Below are 17,932 nucleotides of genomic sequence, written 5' to 3'. Positions count from 1 at the left end.
AGATATATATGTGTATATGTGTGTGTGTGTATTTCATGCCAGGTTTACGATTGTGTATGTCTGAATCCTGTGCCGCTGGCAGGATGTGTGTGTGTGTGTATCCTGTGCCTTTTGCAGAACGGGTGTGTGTGCTTGTCTCTGTATCCTGTGCAGTTTGCAGGGTATGTGTGAGTGTGTATTTTGTGCCAGTTCTAGGATCGTGTGTGTGTTTGAATCTTGTGCTGTTGGCAGGATGTGTGTGTGTGTGTGCATGTATCCTGTGCCTTTTGCAGAGTGTGTGTGTGTGCATTTTGTGCCAGCTCTAGGATTGTGTGTGTGTTTGAATCGTGTGCCATTTGAAGGGTGTGTGTGTGTGTGTGTCCCGTGCGATTTGCAGGGTGTGTGTGTGTATGTGTGTGTCCCGTGTGATTTGCACGGTGTGTGTGTGTGTCCCGTGTGATTTGCAGGGGGTGTGTGTGTGTGCATTTTGTGCCAGTTCTAGGATTGTGTGTGTGTTTGAATCGTGTGCCATTTGAAGGATGTGTGTGTGTTTGTGTCCCGTGCGATTTGCAGGGTGTGTGTGTGTGTGTGTGCATTTTGTACCAGTTTTAGGATTGTGTGTGTGTTTGAAGCCTGTGCCGTGTGTATCCTGTGCTATTTGCAGGGTACGTGTGTATACGTACCCTGTGTCATTTGTACGGTATGTGTGTGTCCTGTTCCATTGTGTGTGTGTATGTGTCCTGTTCCATTGTGTGTGTATGTGTGTGTGTGTGTGTGTGTCCTGTTCCACTTGCTGTATGTGTTCCTCCACCAGGAATTGAACCCTGGCCCCAACACTGAAAACACCAAATCCTAGCCAGTGTACTACCACGGAACTGCCCATGTACTATCTTTTGACAAATGTTTGAATTCTAAGACCACCAGCTTATTTCTCTTAATTCCCAGTTCTTGTAAGGGACCTTATTATCATACCTGCAACCCATAAAAATGTGCTTTAAAAAGCATTCGGTGAAGTTGATTTTTATTAACAGCTTTTGGAGGGAATTTTCTCATAGAAGATGGAGGATCCATATCGGGGAAATACAGTGAATGTCAGGTCGCTGGGTCTTTCTCGGTGTGCACTGACGTAACCCTCTGCTAGTCTGTTATAAAGGGCTCTCGTTTTCTCTGTGAGCTGCTGTCCAGGAAGGACTGAGAGACACACACACACACACACACACACACACACACATACACATATATGCCGCCAATGGCACACGATTCACACACACACAGCCCTAGAACTGCCACAAAATACACACTCACACACATACCCTGCAAAAGGCACAGAATATACGCACACACACACACACATCCTGCCAATGGCACACAATTCAAACACACATCCAGTCCTAGAACTGTGAGTTCTAGGAGTTATTCATCCTCATATGACTGCAGAGCATCCAATAATGGGATTAGTGACACAGTTTCAAAAAAAGAGAAAAAGATGCTTTTGCGTGACGTTTATTTGGATCCACGGCATGACTGGTTTTGCTAAAGATGTAGAAGGTTCCGTGCTCTTAGTCCGTGTGGAGGTCAGGTGGGAGCTGGTAGGCTCCCTGAGGACCGGGGACCCCTGGCGGGAGGCTCAGGGTCCGGGCAGCTTCTGACACAGTCTCGTCTCCCCTCCGCCTGCAGTCTCAGAACTCAGTGACCCTGGAGCCGCTGCAGCTGGGCTGCGACTACACCGTGGAGCTGCAAGCCATCACCTACTGGGGCCAGACGCGCCTCAAGAGCGCCAAGGTGTCCCTGCGGTTCACATCTGCGCATGCCGCCCACAACAGTGAGTGTGCACGGCTCCTTTCCCTCACTTCCTGTCTTCACCAGGCAGGTCTTCCTACCGGCACGCGTGTGACTGTGTCCTGTGAACCAGCAAGTGTGCATGTGTTACCTTGGTGTCTTCCTCACGGTCTTTGTCTATTCTGCGTGCAGTGTTTTGGCATCATAACGGAAACTTCAGAGGAAAAGGTGCCTCATCCTAGCATCTGATATTGACATGATTTGGGGTCCTTAATCTAATGGAAACTTCAGAGGAAAAGGTGCTTCATCCTAGCATCTGATATTGACATGATTCACGGTCCTTCTTGTAATAGAAACTTCAGAAGGAAAGGTGTCTCATCCTAGCAGATGCCAATATTGACATGATTCGGGGTCCTTATTCTAATGGAAACTTCAGAAGGAAAGGTGCCTCATCCTAGCATCTGCTATTGACATGATTCAGGGTCCTTATTCTAATGGAAACTTCAGAAACAAAGGTGTGTCATCCTAGCAGATGCCAATATCAACATGATTTGGGGTCCTTATTCTAATGGAAACTTCAGAAAAGGTGTCCCTTTCTAGCACATGCTGATATTGACATGATTCAGGGTCCTTATTCTAATGGAAACTTTAGAAGAAAAGGTGTTTCATTCTAGCAGATGCTGATGTTGACATGATTCAGGGTCCTTATTCTAAAAGAAGCTTCAGAAGGAAAGGTGTCTCATCCTAGCAGATGCTAATATCGACATGATTTGGGGCCCTTATTCTAATGGAAACCTCAGAAGAAAAGGTGTCTCATCCTAGCATCTGATATTGACATGATTCAGGGTCCTTCTTGTAATAGAAACTTCAGAAGGAAAGATGTCTCATCCTAGCAGATGCTAATATCGACATGATTCAGGGTCCTTATTCTAATGGAAACTTTGGAAAAGGTGTCTCATCCTAGCCGATGCTGATATTGACATGATTCAGGGTCCTTATTCTAACGGAAACTTCAGAGGAAAAGGTGTCTCATCCTAGCAGATGCCAATATTGACGTGATTCAGGTCCTTATTCTAATGGAAACTTCGGAAAAGGTGTCTCATCCTAGCAGATGCTGATATTGACGTGATTCAGGTCCTTATTCTAATGGAAACTTCGGAAAAGGTGTCTCATCCTAACAGATGCCAATGTTGACATGATTCAGGGTCATTATGCAAATGTGTCCTTATTTTTTATAGGTTTTTTTTTAAATGTCTGTGCTGGGTCTTCACAGTTGCGTGAGGGCTTTTCTCTAGCAGCGGCAAGCAGGGACTATTGTCTAGTTATGGCTCCCAGGCTTCTCACTGAGCTGGCTCTCATTGCAGACCACGGGTTCTAGGACACACGGGCTCACTAGTTGTAGTACACAGGCTTAGCTGCTCCATGATGCGTGGGATCTTCCCAGACCGGGGAGCAAACCCGTGTCTCCTGCTTTGGCACGCGGATTCTTTACCACTGAGCCGCCAGGGAGGCCCTGCCTTGGAGTTTTCTGTACGGCTTTTATCTGTTTCATAGCTACTTGTGACGTCACAATGGAAACTTAAGGTGTCTCATTCCAGCAAACGCTCGTGTTCACATGATCAGGTCCTCACACATGTGTACTGGTCTTTGAGGAGGATCCTCGTAGCTAAACTCTCAGAAGCTGTTAATTCCCTCTTCAGATACAACATGCATTTGAGGCTTTCAACCCCTTTTTTGGTGGGCTTCACACACTGGTCACAATTCCTGCAGAAGGCTACCCAGTACCACACTGGGAGCAGTGACCACGTCAGCCCACGCCCACGTCCTAGGCGCCAGTGTTACCAGGCTCATCTGTGACCGTGAACTTGGCACAGCGAGAGGAAGGGCATACGAGACCCTCGTCTCTGAGCCAGATGTTGGGTGCTGTGGTGTTGCTGGCTTTTGCCAACAGCTGGGGAGTGGCGGGCGGGGCTCTGGGGAGCCTCCTGGGGCCAGGCTGACGGAAGGCCAGCCTGGGAGAGGCCACAGGCATCTCTGCAAGTGTTGCTGCCCCAGGCTCGCGAGGTCTGCCTCTCGTCATGGCTCCGGGCCTGGATCTGACCAGGACGGTGTGACAAGCGTCTAGAATTTAGGAAAGAGTAGGTTGAAGCTGAAACGCCAATCCTTTGGCCACCTGATGCGAAGAGCTGACTCATTTGAAAAGACCCTGATGCTGGGAAAGATCGAGGACGGGAGGAGAAGGGGACAACAGAGGATGAGATGGTTGGATGACGTCACTGACTCAGTGGACATGGGTTTGGGTAGACTCTGGGAGTTGGTGATGGACGGGGAGGCCTGGTGTGCTGTGGTTCATGGGGTCTCAAAGAGCTGGACATGACTAAGCGACTGAACTGAACTGAACTGAGGGTGGCTCCTCTGAGTTAGACGCAGGGATTGTCCAAAACCATGTTCCTTGAGCTTGTGGGCACACTCAGTCATGTCCAACTCTGTGAACCCCCATGGACTCCTCTGTCCATGGGATTCTCCAGGCAAGAATACTGGCATGGGTTGCCAGTTCCTTCTCCAGAGGATCTTCCCGACCCAGGGATGGAACCTGTGTCTCCTCCATTTGCAGGCAGATGCTTTAACCACTGCCTGAGCCACTTGGGAAGCCCTAATTATCTTGTACCACCTGGAGGATAATGGAGTCCAAAGGAGCAGGTCCACTTGAAACGGTGTTTTTCAAAAGAGTGTTCGAAACAGAGCTTCCTCCCTATTTCAGAAATGGGTCCTTTGGGAGATTAGATGGATTTGAAAAGTCCACTATTTCTGTGTGTCAGTCTGGGTACAGTACAACTTTTATGGAAACATTTCTGAACATTTAATAGCTTCATTGATTTTTTAAAAGAAGTTTTTATTGAAGTGTAGTTGATTGACAACATTGTGGCCATTTTCTGCTGTACAGCAAAGTGATTTCAGTTATGTATATGTGTACATTTTAAAAAGTATATTCTTTTCCATGATGGGTTATCACAGGATATTGAATATGGTTCCCCGTGGTACGACCTTGTTGCTTATCCATTCTCTATACCAAAGCTCACATCTGCTAACCCCAACTTCCCACTCCCTCCTTCCCCATCCCTGGCCCCCGTGGTAATCACCAGTCTGTTCTCAATGTCTGTGAATCTCTTTCTGTTTCATAAGTAAGTTAGTGTCATATTTCAGATTCCACAAGTGACGTACAGTAGTCGTGTTTCTCTGTCAGACTTAATTTGCTTAGTATGATCATCGCTAGGCCCATCCATGTCACTGCAGATGGCATCGTTTCATTCTTTTCCGTGGCTGAGTAATATTCCATCGTCCGTATGTACCACGTCTTCTTTACCCATCCCTCTGTTGATGGGCCTTGGGGTTGTTTCACACGTGTTGGCTCTTGTGAACAGTGCTGCAGTGAACCTAGAGGTGCGTGTCCCTTTTTGGATTACAACTTTGTCTGGATACACGCCCAGAAATGGGGTAGCTGGACCATACAATAGTTCTATTTTTAGTTTTCTTGGGACCTTTCATACTGTTTTCCATAGTGGCTGTACGCACCATTCATCAGTTTCTTTAAATGCAATCCTACACTCATTCATCCAGGATTCTTGGGCTTTCCCGGTAGCTCAGCTGGGAAAGAATCCGCCTGCAATGCGGGAGACCTGGGTTTGATCCCTGGGTCAGGAAGATCCCCTGGAAAAGGGGACAGGCTACCCACTCCAGTATTCTTGGGCTTCCCTGGTGGCTGAGCTGGTAAAGAATCTGCCTGCAATGTGGGAGACGTGGGTTTGATTCCTGGGTTGGGAAGATCCCCTGGAGAAGGGAAAGGCTACCCACTGGAGAATTCCGTGGACTGTATAGGCCATGGGGTCGCAAAGAGTCGGACACGACTGAGTGACTTTCACACTTTAATTCATTCCTCAAACTGTGTCTAATTGTGGGAATAGTTACTATATTCTACTATCATAGACTGCATTAGAGTATAAACAAATAAAGTGTTCCTTCCCCCTTAGAGGCTGGTATGGCTGTGATCCACGAAGGGGCCATACGAGTCCCATGATTGAATATGCCTTTCTGCCCACAACCAAGAATCCCATGAACAGAGGAGCCTGGTGGGCTACAGTCCAGCTCAGTTCACTTCAGTAGCTCAGTTGTGTCCGACTCTTTGCGACCCCACGAACCGCAGCACGCCAGGCTTCCTTGTTCATCACCAACTCCCAGAGTCCACTCAAATTCATGTCCATTGATTCGGTGATGCCATCAAACCATTTCATCCTCTGTCGTCACCTTCTCCTCCCACCCTCAATCTTTGCCAACATCAGGGTCTTTTCAAAAGAGTCAGCTCTTTGCATCAGGTGGCCAAAGGATTGGAGTTTCAGCTTCAACGTCAGTCCTTCCAATGAACACTAAGGACTGATTTCCTTTCGGGTGAACTGGTTGGATCTCCTTGCAGTCCAAGGGACTCTCAAGAGTCTCCTCCAACACCACAGTTCAAAAGCATCAATTCTTCAGTGCTCAGCTTTTCTTAATGGTCCAACTCTCACATCCATGCATGACTACTGGAAAAACCCTAGCTTTGAGTAGACAGACCTTTGTTGGCAAAGTAATGTCTCTGCTTTTTAATATGCTGTCTAGGGTTGGTCATAACTTTGGGCTACAGTCCATGGGGTCACAAAGAGTTGGACATGACTGAGCATGCCTGTACCATTTTACCTAACCAAGAAAGAGGTATGATAACTTAACCTACTAAGGGCCACTGTATTCTAGGATTAACTGGTTCCTGTCAGAAGGGTCAGAACAATAATTAAAAAAATAAGTAATATTGCAAAGTACCAGTCATAATACATGTTACTTGGGTTTCAGGGTGGCCTCCAGCAGAGACTGTCTTAACACAGGATTAGGCAGGACACAGCTGAGTGTGTGTCAGGACACGCTTTGTAACCCAACATTGATGTGTAATCCCATAAACACTCATGTGTGCCTGTGGCAGGAACACAATGAGTTTTCCTCATGAACCAACCAGAAGTAAAGAATCATTACAACTTTCCAGTTTAAGTAAGGGAAATCATATTTTATAGGGAGCAGTGCTGTAAATGTCAGCATATAAATTACCTTTTGAATGCTGTTTTTCCAGGTCTGCAGGCTACTAGGTGTTTTCATGATAAATGTTTCTATGAAAGCAAAGGGTGAGTGTTCACACAGTTTTATAAAGGGGTCCCTTGAAGGAAAGAAAGACATAATCCTGTCTTTAATAGAAACGTAACTTGCTCTCTTGGGAGGCAGGAGGAACATTTTCAGGGGTGACAGTTTCCGAGTGCTTGATGTAGTCTCCTCATGGAGCTGGAAGAATATTCCAGAGTTCATCTTAACTCTAACATCTGGAGAAACGGCCTAGTCACTCAATTCTCTTTAACATTTAGGAGTATTAAAGAGTATAAACCAGACCTCATACATTTTCAGAATGTGGAGAAATGGCTTTTACTCCATTTTAGTTTCCTGCTGGAAGTGGAGGACACGCTTAGAGGGAGGGAGGACCTCCAGGGCTGAGATTGGACTGTGTGTCCTCTGTGTGTGGGCGTGTCCTCTCAGGGCGTCTTCTGTGTGGGGGCGTGTCCTCTCGGGGCGTGTATTCTGTGTGGGGGCGTGTCCTCTGGGGGCGTGTATTCTGTGTGGGGGCGTGTCCTCTGGGGCATGTGCTCTGTGTGGGGGCGTGTCCTCTGTGTGGGGGCGTGTCCATGCGTGTTGACGCTGAAATCATTCAGTATAGCAGCAGACGTTCAATCCTGAGATACCTACGCTTTTTTACGTCCGTAGTGAAAACTAAGCATTTCCATGGGATATAACAGGCTGAAGGAGGACAGTATTCACAGAGAAGTTATACAACTGGCTGGACTGTCTTGGTTATCTGCCAGTAAATTCCTAACATGACAGGTTATTAAAGGAATTAGATGCACAAGTGAGCTTGTGAGAAATTTAAGATTTGTGGGAAACCCTTAAACCTTCTAAAAAAGCTTTTCATTGGAATATAGTTGATTTTACGGCGTTGGTGTTAGTTTCCGCTATACAGCACAGGCAGTTACATGTATATACAGATCCCCTCTTTTAGATGTCTTCTCATATAGACCATTACAGAGCATTGAGTAGAGTCCTCTGTGGTATACAGTGGGTTCTTATTCACCTTCGGTTCAGTCGCTCAGTCATGTCCAATTCTTTGGGACGCCATGGACTGCAGCACACCGGGCCTCCCTGTCCATCACCAACTCCCGGAGCTTACTCATTCATGCGCATCGAGTGGTTGATGCCATCCAGCCATCTCATCCTCTGTCGTCCCCTTCTCCTCCCGCCCTCCATCTTTCCCAGCATCTGGGTCTTTTCCAGTGAGTCAGGTTCTCATTAGTTTAGTGTATGTCTGTAAATTCCTATCTCCCAGTTCATCCCACCGCACTGTTAACTCCCTTGGTATCCTTGGGTGTGTTCTCTACGTCTGTGTCTCTATTTCTGCTTTGCAAATATGTTCATCTACACTATTTTTCTATATTCTATGTACATGCAGTAATGCATTTGTCTTTCTGACTTTCGACAGTCTCCAGGTCCCTCCGTGTCTATGAAGAAGGCAGAGTTTAATTCCTGTTTATGGCTGAGTAATATTCCATTACACCTTCAATTCTTTTTAAACAATGCCTTAGGTGTAAGCAGAGGAATTCTGTAAGCCCACGGTGGCATCTGGAAAGGGGCATGTTTGGGTGCCTGTCTTGTGGGTTCCCTGTGACCCCGCCCCCACTCTGGGCCCCAGGCTTGCTGTGCTGGGGTCTGCAGACTGGGATATAAGGCTTCTCACAGCCTGTGACATTGTGACTTGAAGCTGACATTGGTGTTGGCCCATTCCAGGCACACGGCTCCAGAAACTCTTGGAATTCTCTAAGCAATGAGAGCCATGAAGATGTGTTTTCTTATGTGAATGAGGTGAATTTTTTTGGACAGCACCTAAGGGCAGGGTGGGCATGAAAGGAACGTACCCACTGGTACGACTGGAAGGTTGGAACTTTCTGTCTCCACTTCCTACCACCACGTCTGAGGAAGAGAGAGTGCTGGAGGTACAGTTCAGTCATCGGTGGCTAATAATGTAATCCGTCATGTCTGTGTAATAAAGCCTCTGTAAACCCCGGACACCAGGATTCAGAAGACTCTGGACTTGGCGAATGCGTGTTGGGAGGGGGACTCCCTAGAGCAGGAAGCCCCACCCCCTTCTCCCCACCGTATCCCACACTGCTCTGCCATCTGGCTGTTCCTGATTTATATCCTTTTTTCTTCTCTTTTTTCATATATCTAAATCAGATTTCACACTTAGGCATTACTACCTTTGAAGAACAGTCAGTTCAGTCACTCAGTTGTGTCCGACTCTCTGCGACCCTGTGGACTGCAGCACTCTAGGCCTCCCTGTCCATCACCAACTCCCGGAGTTTACTCAAACTCATGTCCATTCAGTCGGTGATGCCATCCAACCATCTCATCCGCTGTCGTCTCCTTCTCCTCCTGCTTTCCATCTTCCCAGCATCAGGGTCTTTTCCAATGAGTCAGCTCTCGCATCAGGTGGCCAAAGGATTGGAGTTTCAGCTTCAGCATCAGTCCTTCCAATGAATATTTAGGATTGATTTCCTTTAGGATGGACTGGTTGGATCTCCCTGCAGTCCAAGGGGCTCTCCAGAGTCTTCTCCAACACCACAGTTCAAAAGCATCAGTTCTTCAGTGCTCAGCTTTCTTTATAGTCCAACTCTCACATCCATACATGACCACTGGAAAAACCAGAGCCTTTACTAGATGGACCTTTGTTGGCAAAGTAATATCTCTGTTGTCTAGGTTGGTCATAGCTTTTTTTCCAAGGAGCAAGCATCTTTTAATTTCATGGCTGCAGTCACCATCTGCAGTGATTTCGGAGCCCCAGAAATGAAGTCTGTCACCGTTTCTATTGTTTCCCCATCTATTTGCCATGAAGTGATGGGACCAGATGCCATGATCTTAGTTTTGTAAATGCTCAGTTTTAAGTGAACTGTTTTACATTGCGTACTGGTTTATCATCAATGCAGGTTGAGATGTTATATCTCATAGGAGTAATTGGAATGCTGAAAGCAGAAAAGGACATTATTATTTCTACAAATGCAACTTCTAAAAGTGAGTTAGCTGCAAAAGGAGAGACTGGAAGCTGGGAATTTTTGGTATCTTTCCTACTAGGCCATGTGAACTCTCCTCTGTCTCCCTCAAGATGGAGGAATCTAACATGCTGGTCCTTCAGCGAAAACCCACCGAGTATACTGTGTAAATGGTCTTTTAGTATTATCTCATTGACTTTCTTCACAAGTGCCAAAAACAATTCATGTATTGTGAGAAATACTATTTCCACTTATTACTGAAATCAGAGCATCTATCAAGGTTGGTGGATATGTGCTTCTTACCAAGCTAAATTCGGGGATTCAGTGTAATCTACACGGCATGCTTTAAGGTCTGCATTTACAGCCTGTGATGAAGGGGGAAGTGTGGTCAACCTGGGCAGGAAGGAAGCTGTGGCTGAATTACATTTTCCTTTAAAAAACAGGCACTAAATATGAAAGGATCGCAGAGGGAAATCAGAGGCACTGGGATTGCCATCAGGTTCCATGTTGCTTTTTAGCCAGTAAATCAGAATGTTGTGCACTCTTGTAGAAGAACAGCTCGGGAAAAGTAGAAAGAGTGTGATGCATACGCAGCCTCCCCTTCAAAGACGCCGGCCCGCTCGCCTCCTGGAAGTCGGGGCTCCGTTCTTCCAAGACAACCAGCTGCAAGTCAAGGTCTACTGGAAGAAGACCGAAGGTGAGCACATGCTTGCTTAGTCATCGTTGTCTTTGAGTTTTACTCTGATATTGGAGTACAGTTGATGTACACTGTTGTGACAGTTTCAGGTGTACACCAAAGAGATTCAGTTATACCTATACACAGACTGATTCTTTTTCCAGCTGTTGGTGGTGGTGGTTTAGTCGCTAAGTTGTGTCCGACTCCTTGTGACCCCATGGACCGTAGCCTGCCAGGCTCCTCTGTCCATGGGATTCTCCAAGCAAGAGTACTGGAGTGGGTTGCCATTTCCTTCTCCAGGGGATCTTCCTGACCCAGGAATCAAAGCCAGGTCTCCTGCATTGCAGGCAGATTCTTTACCAAATGAGCTATGAGGGAAGCCTTAGGTTATTACAGTAAGCAGAGATCGCTGTGCTATACAGTAGGTCCCTGTTGATTATTTTAAATATAGTAACATGTACTTCCCTTTCACTTCTCACTTTCATGCACTGGAGAAGGAAATGGCAACCCACTGCAGTGTTCTTGCCTGGAGAATCCCAGGGACGGGGAGCCTGGTGGGCTACCGTCTATGGGGTCGCACAGAGTCAGACACAACTGAAGCGACTTAGCAGCAGCAGCAGCAGCAGAGTGTACCTGCCCATCCCAGTCTCCCAGTCTATTCCCCCCGACCCCCACCAGTCCCCTATGGTAACTATCAATTTGCTTTCTAAGTCTGTAAATCCATTTGTTTTGTAAATAAGTTCGTCGGGATCATTTTTTTTTAGATTCCACAGAGAAGTGATGTCCTGTTTCTTTCCCTGGTTCGCCTTCTGTGATCATCTCTACCTCCCTACCCATGTTACTGCACATGGCATTTATTTCTCTTTATGAAGCTGGGCAGTATTGTGTGTGCACACGCCACATGGATGCCTCTGTCGATGGACATTGAGGTCGCTACCCCGTCTTGACTGTTGTAAATAGTGCTGCAGTGGGCTGCACGTACATTTTCAAATGATGCTTTTCTCCAGGTATGTGTCCAGGAGTTGGGTTGCTGGGTCATATGGTCACTCTGTTTCTAGTTTTCTTAGGAACTTCCAGACTGTTCTCTGAAGTGGCCGTGCCAATTTGCATTCCCACCAACAGTGCAAGCAAGTTTCCTTTTCTCTACACTCTCTCCAGCATTTATTGTTTGCAGATTTGTTGATGAGAGCCATTTTGCCTGGTGTGAGGTAGTAACTCATTGTAGTAGTTTTGATTTGTTTTTCCGTAATAATTAGCAACATTGAGCATCTTTCATGTTGCTCTTAGCCATGTGCATGTCTTTGGAGAAATGTCTTTTTAGGTCTTGTGATTTTTTGATTGGGTTGTTTGTTGGTATTGAGGCGTATGAGCTGTCTTGTGTATTTTGTAGATTAAGCCTTCATCAGTCATATGCAAATATTTTCTCTCATTTCTGGGTTGTCTTTTTGTTTTATTATTTCCTTTGCTGTGCAGATGCTCTCAAGTTTCATTAGGTCCCGTTTGTTTCTTTTCTGATTTTATTTTCATTACTCTTAAGAGGTGGATCCAAAAAGATCTTGCTGTGATGTATTGCAGAGAGTGTTCTGCCTCTGCTTCTGTCTAAGAGTTTTATGTTTGTTGTTTGCACTGAAGAGCTCTGAGCTGTCGGGGTGCTTGTGCGAACGTCACCGTCAAGCCACACTACTGCTCTTTAGGAAACAGCTGAACAAAATGCGTGCACGCTTTCTTCTTTTATCGAATGCCTTGCTGCTCTGACGTTTGAATGGGTTGCCCCTGTTTCCCAGGAACGTGTTATCACATTCTGAAATCTGCTACTGACCTTGCATCATTTCAGGCATAGTGACTTGTCTTCACCTCTTTCCTAGAAAGCTGGTCTTGTGTTAAAACACTCAAAACAGTCATTATTTTGCACTGTAAAGCTCTGTTCTAAAATAATTGTTTATTAAAAAGGTGCATAATGCAGATAATTTGGAAGACAGGAGAAAAACCAGTTCTGTTCCCAGTATTTCACGGAAATAGCGTTTTCGTAGACTTGCTTTCGTAAGTTTCCTATACTCGTGTTTCACCCAGTTATTATATATGTATGCGTAGTCTCTCAGAAACAGTGGAAACATTGGCAGACTTTATTTTGAGGGGCTCCAAAATCACTGCAGATGGTGATTGCAGCCAGGAAATTAAAAGACGCTTACCCCTTGGAAGGAAAGTTATGACCAACCTAGACAGCATATTAAAAAGCAGAGACATTACTTTGCCAACAAAGGTCCATCTAGTCAAGGCTATGGTTTTCCCAGTGGTCATGTATGGATGTGAGTTGGACTGTGAAGAAAGCTGAGTGCTGAACTGGTGCTTTTGAATTGTGCTGTTGGAAAAGACTCTTGAGAGTCCCTTGGACTGCAAGGAGATCCAACCCGTCCATTCTAAAGGAGACCAGTCCTGGGTGTTCATTGGAAGGACTGATGCTGAGGCTGAAACTCCAATCCTTTGGCCACCTGATGCGAACAGTTGACTCATTGGAAAATACCCTGATGCTGGGAGGGATTGAGGGCAGGAAGAGAAGGGGATGACAGAGGATGAGATGGCTGGATGGCATCACCGACTTGATGCACATGAGTTTGGGTGAATTCTGGGAGTTGGTGATGGACAGGGAGGCCTGTCGTGTTGCGATTCATGGGGTCGCAAAGAGTCAGACATGGCTGAGTGACTGAACTGAACTGAACTGTAGTCTCTCAGTGGGGTCTGACTCTTTCTGACCCCATGGACTGTAGCCCACCAGGCTCCTGTGTCCATGGGATTCTCCAGGCAAGAATGCTGGAGTGGGTTGCCATTCCCTTCCCCAGGGGATCTTCCTGACCCAGGGATCTAACCCAGGTCTCTTGGATTGCAGGCTGAGCCGCCAGGGAAGCCATTTTTATGTGTGTGTGTGTGTATGTAAAATGAACACATTTTCAAATAATATATTTGCATTTTATATCCTGTTAGTATTTTTAATAACATTTTGAAATGGTTACCTTGATGGTGTGTTGTGGTAATTGCACTGTAGCCAAACATTTAGCTTCCTTCAGAATTTGTTTTATCGTTAATACTACAGTGAACGTTCATCCTTAGAATAGATTCTGTTTTCTTTTTATCTTTGAGACAAATTGCTTTCATTCCTTTCTTTTGTTTCCTAACAGAATTTGTTTTGCATTACTGAAATACTGCTTTTACAGATAATTGACATACACATTATCACTTCTATGCATTTTAAGACACAAAATCTATTTTAGGCAAACTGTTTCATGAATTAGTTTTCAAAATTCTTTCTTTTCTGAGGCACTATTTTACTCAGTGTATCAGCTCATGTGCCATTTGGGGATATTGGTGCTGGAGCTCTTATTCTGGAATTTTCTTCTAAGCTGCTCAAATTCATTCTGTAGCTAAAATAACATTACCAGTAAGGTTTAGTATTTTATTACTATTGTATGTTAATTTAAATTCATTCAATATTGCTAAAGTAACATTATGTACACATATTGCAACATTTGAATTAATATTAATTTATTAGTTTTAATATTCATATTAAGTTAACATTAAATGATAGAATTTATTTAATCTCTTGTACAGTCAGCTCTCCACATCAGCGGGTTCTGTGTCTGCGGATTCACCGGCCTGTGAGTCCCGTACTCTTATCTACGGTCAGCAGCTGGTTGAACCCGAGGATGCAGAACCCACAGGTATGAAGAGCTCACTGTGGGACTCCAGCATCCATCCTTGGAATTTGGTATTCAAGGCGGGGGTCCGATTCTTGGTTGGGTTCAATCCCAACCTCCAGTGGGTATCAGAGGATGACTGTCCTTACCAATTTAAAATTAGCATTGTACGTCCATATGACATTAGTATTAATGAAATAACACGTTTTATTATCGAACATGTAAGCATCTCATCTAACGAAAAGGTGACCATACGGGAGATGAAAGCATTTCAGGCACAGAGGGGTAAACCGCCAACATCCTGACTTCTGAGCGTGCACATGTGTTGTCCCTGTACTTGAGTTTATCCAGATGGGATCTTAACGCTCTGCACCTGGCTTCCCGCAGTGAACAGTACATGGGGGACACTCACTGAGTCTCCTGCAGGAAGCACTGATTCATCCACTCATCTTGCTGCACCGTTTTGTCCCCGGGACACCGCCAGCTGTGAAGCTTCTTGTCAACAGTGGCTGGAGATTTGGTTGGCCCCAGTGATGGGCTGGGAAGGAGGACTTCCCTGGTGGTCCAGTGGTCAAGACATCCCCTTCCAACGCAGGAGCTGCAGGTTCCGTCCTTGGGCAGGAAGCTAGGATCACACATGCCTTGGGGCCAAAAGCAAAACTAAACATAAAACAGAAATGATGTTGTAGCAAATTCGATGCATTTCCAAGGATCCGCATCAAAGAATCTTAAAGATGGAAAGAACAGCACGGTTGTGAACATCCTGTGAACACACTTGCTGAGTCACACATGTGCGTACATATTCCCCACACCCAGAGGTGAGACTCTTAGGTCAGAGGATGTTGAGCCCTAGCAGAGTCTTGCACACTGCTTGGACCATGCACCCGCCCACCAGGAGGCTTAGATCTTCTTCACACAGTCTCCCAAGTGGAGAATCCATCTTTTTCTCAGCTCAGCCCTTCTGGAACATGTGTCGTGATGGCTCGCTGCTGTTTCTGTTAGCATGTTGCCGCTCGTCCAGGGGTTGAACAGCTCGTCGTGAGTTTATTAGTGATGGGGCTCCTCTTTTCCAAAGCACGGTCCAGGTGGTTTAGCCAGTCTGTCCTGCAAGAGTCCTTTATGTATGGAGTATTCGAGTCCTACGCTGGTTTCATCTCAGTTTCTTTCTACTTTTATTTCTTTCACTTTCCTGATAGTTCTTACTTTGGGGCTTCACTGGGCTTGCCTGGTGGCTCAGTTGGTAAAGAATCCGCCTGCAATGCAGGAGACCCCAGTTTGATTCCTGGGTAGGGAAGATCCACTGGAGAAGGGATAGGCTACCCACTCCAGTATTCTTGGGCTGTTCCTGTGGCTCTGCTGGTAAAGAATCCGCCTGCAATGCAGGAGACCCCCATTCAATCCCTGGGTCGGGAAGATCCCCTGGAGAAGGGAAAGGCTGCCCACTCCAGTATTCTGGCCTGGAGAATTCCATAGACTGTATAGTCCATGGGGTCAGAAAGAGTCGGACACAACTGAGTGACTTTCACTTTCACTTGGGGCTTCACTACTGGCTCAGATGGTAAACAACGTGCCTGCAATGCGGGAGACCCAGGTTCGATCCCTGGGTTGGGAAGAGCCCCTGGAGAAGGGAGCTGGCTATGCTAGTTTTATCCAGGTCTTTCCTGGTTTTATCTAAGTCTTTCTCTACTTTTTTTTTTTTTTCAGTTTCTTAATAGTTCTTCCTTTAAGAGATGATCAGTTCATCGTTTTGTTTCCTTCAGGTTCACTGGGCTCCGTGTCTTGTGTGGGCGCTCTCCTCACACAGGGTCACTCAGGTGCCCTCCTTACATCCCAGGAGTGGCATTGTTCCATCTTTGCTTCTCAGCTGGCTTTTGTTTGGATTTCATTTCTGTCGTAAGGATCCAGCATAGGGCATCCGTGTTCCTTTATTTTTCTTTCCCTCTTTTTTTCTCCCAAAAGAAAGAATTTTTTTTAATTGAAGCATAGTTGTTTTCCACCATTTTCTATGAAAATCATCATGTTGTCAGTAAATCATAAGAAAATCACATTTTCCTTTCCAGGCTTTGCGCATTGTTGCTTCTTTGCCCTGTCTTAATGCTGGCTGAGACTTTGAGTACAATGTTGACTGAAAGTGATGGTTATAGACACCATGTTTGCTTGAAATTCCTTTCTGCCTCTTTCATTTCTGTTCATTCAAAATAAGAATCAGTCAGAAGCACTTTTTTCTTTGCTTTCTTCTAGCTTCCATGATCAATTTACCAGTAATTAGAAAACAGGTCTCACGGTTCCACTAGTAATATGGAAACAGGTAGTAGTATTATTTATAAGTAAGAGAAATCCCTGCAATTGAGTATCTCCAAGCAACCATTGTATGTAAAACACGGTTCACTTGTACTTGGACCCGAGTAAGTTGGAGTTTAAGAATACATTCTTAAGTAAGGGAAGAACTTAAGATCCCCTAGAGCAGCGGTCCCGAACCTCTCTGATCTAATGCTTGATGCTCAGAGGTGGAGCTGATGGAATAAATAAGAGAAAGCACACAATAAATGGAGCACCACTTATGAAAGTGAAGTCGCTCAGTCGTGCCCGACTCTTTGTGACCCCATAGACTTGTAGCCTACCAGGCTCCTCTGTCCATGGGATTTTTCCAGGCAAGAGTATTGGAGTGGGTGGCCACTTCCTTCTGCAGGAATGCACTTGAATCATCTCTAAAACCATCCACCTCCACCCCCCACCCCTATCCGTGGACGAAACGGGTCCCTGATACTACCATGAAAGTCGGGGACCACTGCTGTGGAAGGAAGAGGAATCGAGACCCGTCTCAACAGCCCGCACAAAGCAGGGTGAGGCAGCCAAGGACCCCAACACTGAGTGCCCAGAGGAACTGGAGAACCCTGGGGAGTGCTGAGGCAGAGGCCCAGCGGAGCCAGGGTGGCTTCCAGAGAGGGAAGGGGTAAGTGAGGTCAGAACCCCCCAAGATGGCATGTGAGGTGCTGGAGTCGTGGTCCGGCATGTGGTCATTACGCACACCGAGTGATGGCTCTGGAATCAGCTGAGTCAGTATCTTTGCAGCAAGAGGTGAAGACTGGTTCAAAGGAGGCCTTCCCCGTGGTGCTAGTGGTAAAGAACCCGCCTGCCGATGCAGGAGTCGTAAGAGGTACAGGTTCCATCGCTGGGTCAGGAAGATCCCTTGGAGGAGGGCATGGCAACCCACTCCAGTATTCTTGCCTGGAGAATTCCCTGGACAGAGGAACCTGACGGGCTACAGTCCATGAGGTGGCAAAGAGCTGGACACGACTGATCGACTGAGCACGCACACATGGCTTAATGAACGTGCTGTGGGCTGCGTGTCTTTAAAGCTCTACCTTACGCTACTGATTTGAAAAGGAAAGACAGGCTGTGGATCGTGTGTGCCCACGGGACTGTGTCCTTGCAGATTCGTGGAGTCACTGGGGTTTACACGCCAGTCCTGGGGTGCTTGTGGTCCTTGGTGGAGATGCTCATGCAGAGCGTGGTGCTGGGCTGGAAGGGACCCTGCTTCCACGTTCCCACCCGCCACTGCCCTCTCAGTTCCGCCCTCGAACCGGGAACACACCGTCGGCATGGTCTGCTTTCCTACCGTGGACGCCATGTGTGTCTCGTTCTGT

At 46.3% G+C, this 17,932-nt stretch overlaps 1 protein-coding gene across 6 annotated transcripts in view; it reads left to right on the top strand.

Moving 5' to 3' along the window:
- LOC138929710 (anosmin-1-like) overlaps positions 1–17,932 on the top strand; it is a 223,020-nt gene that overhangs the window by 187,217 nt on the left and 17,871 nt on the right. For 4 of the 6 annotated variants that reach the window (XR_011446057.1, XR_011446056.1, XM_070289549.1 and 1 more), the window contains exons 8-9: positions 1,657–1,801; positions 10,471–10,617. Coding sequence is in view for 4 of the 6 variants with exons in the window: in XM_070289549.1 (XP_070145650.1) it covers positions 1,657–1,801; positions 10,471–10,617 (292 nt within the window). In the remaining 2 variants the exon portion in view is untranslated. The remainder of the gene's footprint in view (positions 1–1,656; positions 1,802–10,470; positions 10,618–17,932) is intronic. The other 2 variants (XM_070289550.1, XM_070289551.1) reach the window with 1 other exon arrangement.

Source organism: Ovis canadensis, chromosome Y (assembly GCF_042477335.2).
Source record: "Ovis canadensis isolate MfBH-ARS-UI-01 breed Bighorn chromosome Y, ARS-UI_OviCan_v2, whole genome shotgun sequence".
Taxonomy (NCBI): Eukaryota; Metazoa; Chordata; class Mammalia; order Artiodactyla; family Bovidae; genus Ovis; species Ovis canadensis.
Note: the sequence above shows the minus strand (reverse complement) of the source record. Positions and strands in the feature narration are given on the sequence as shown.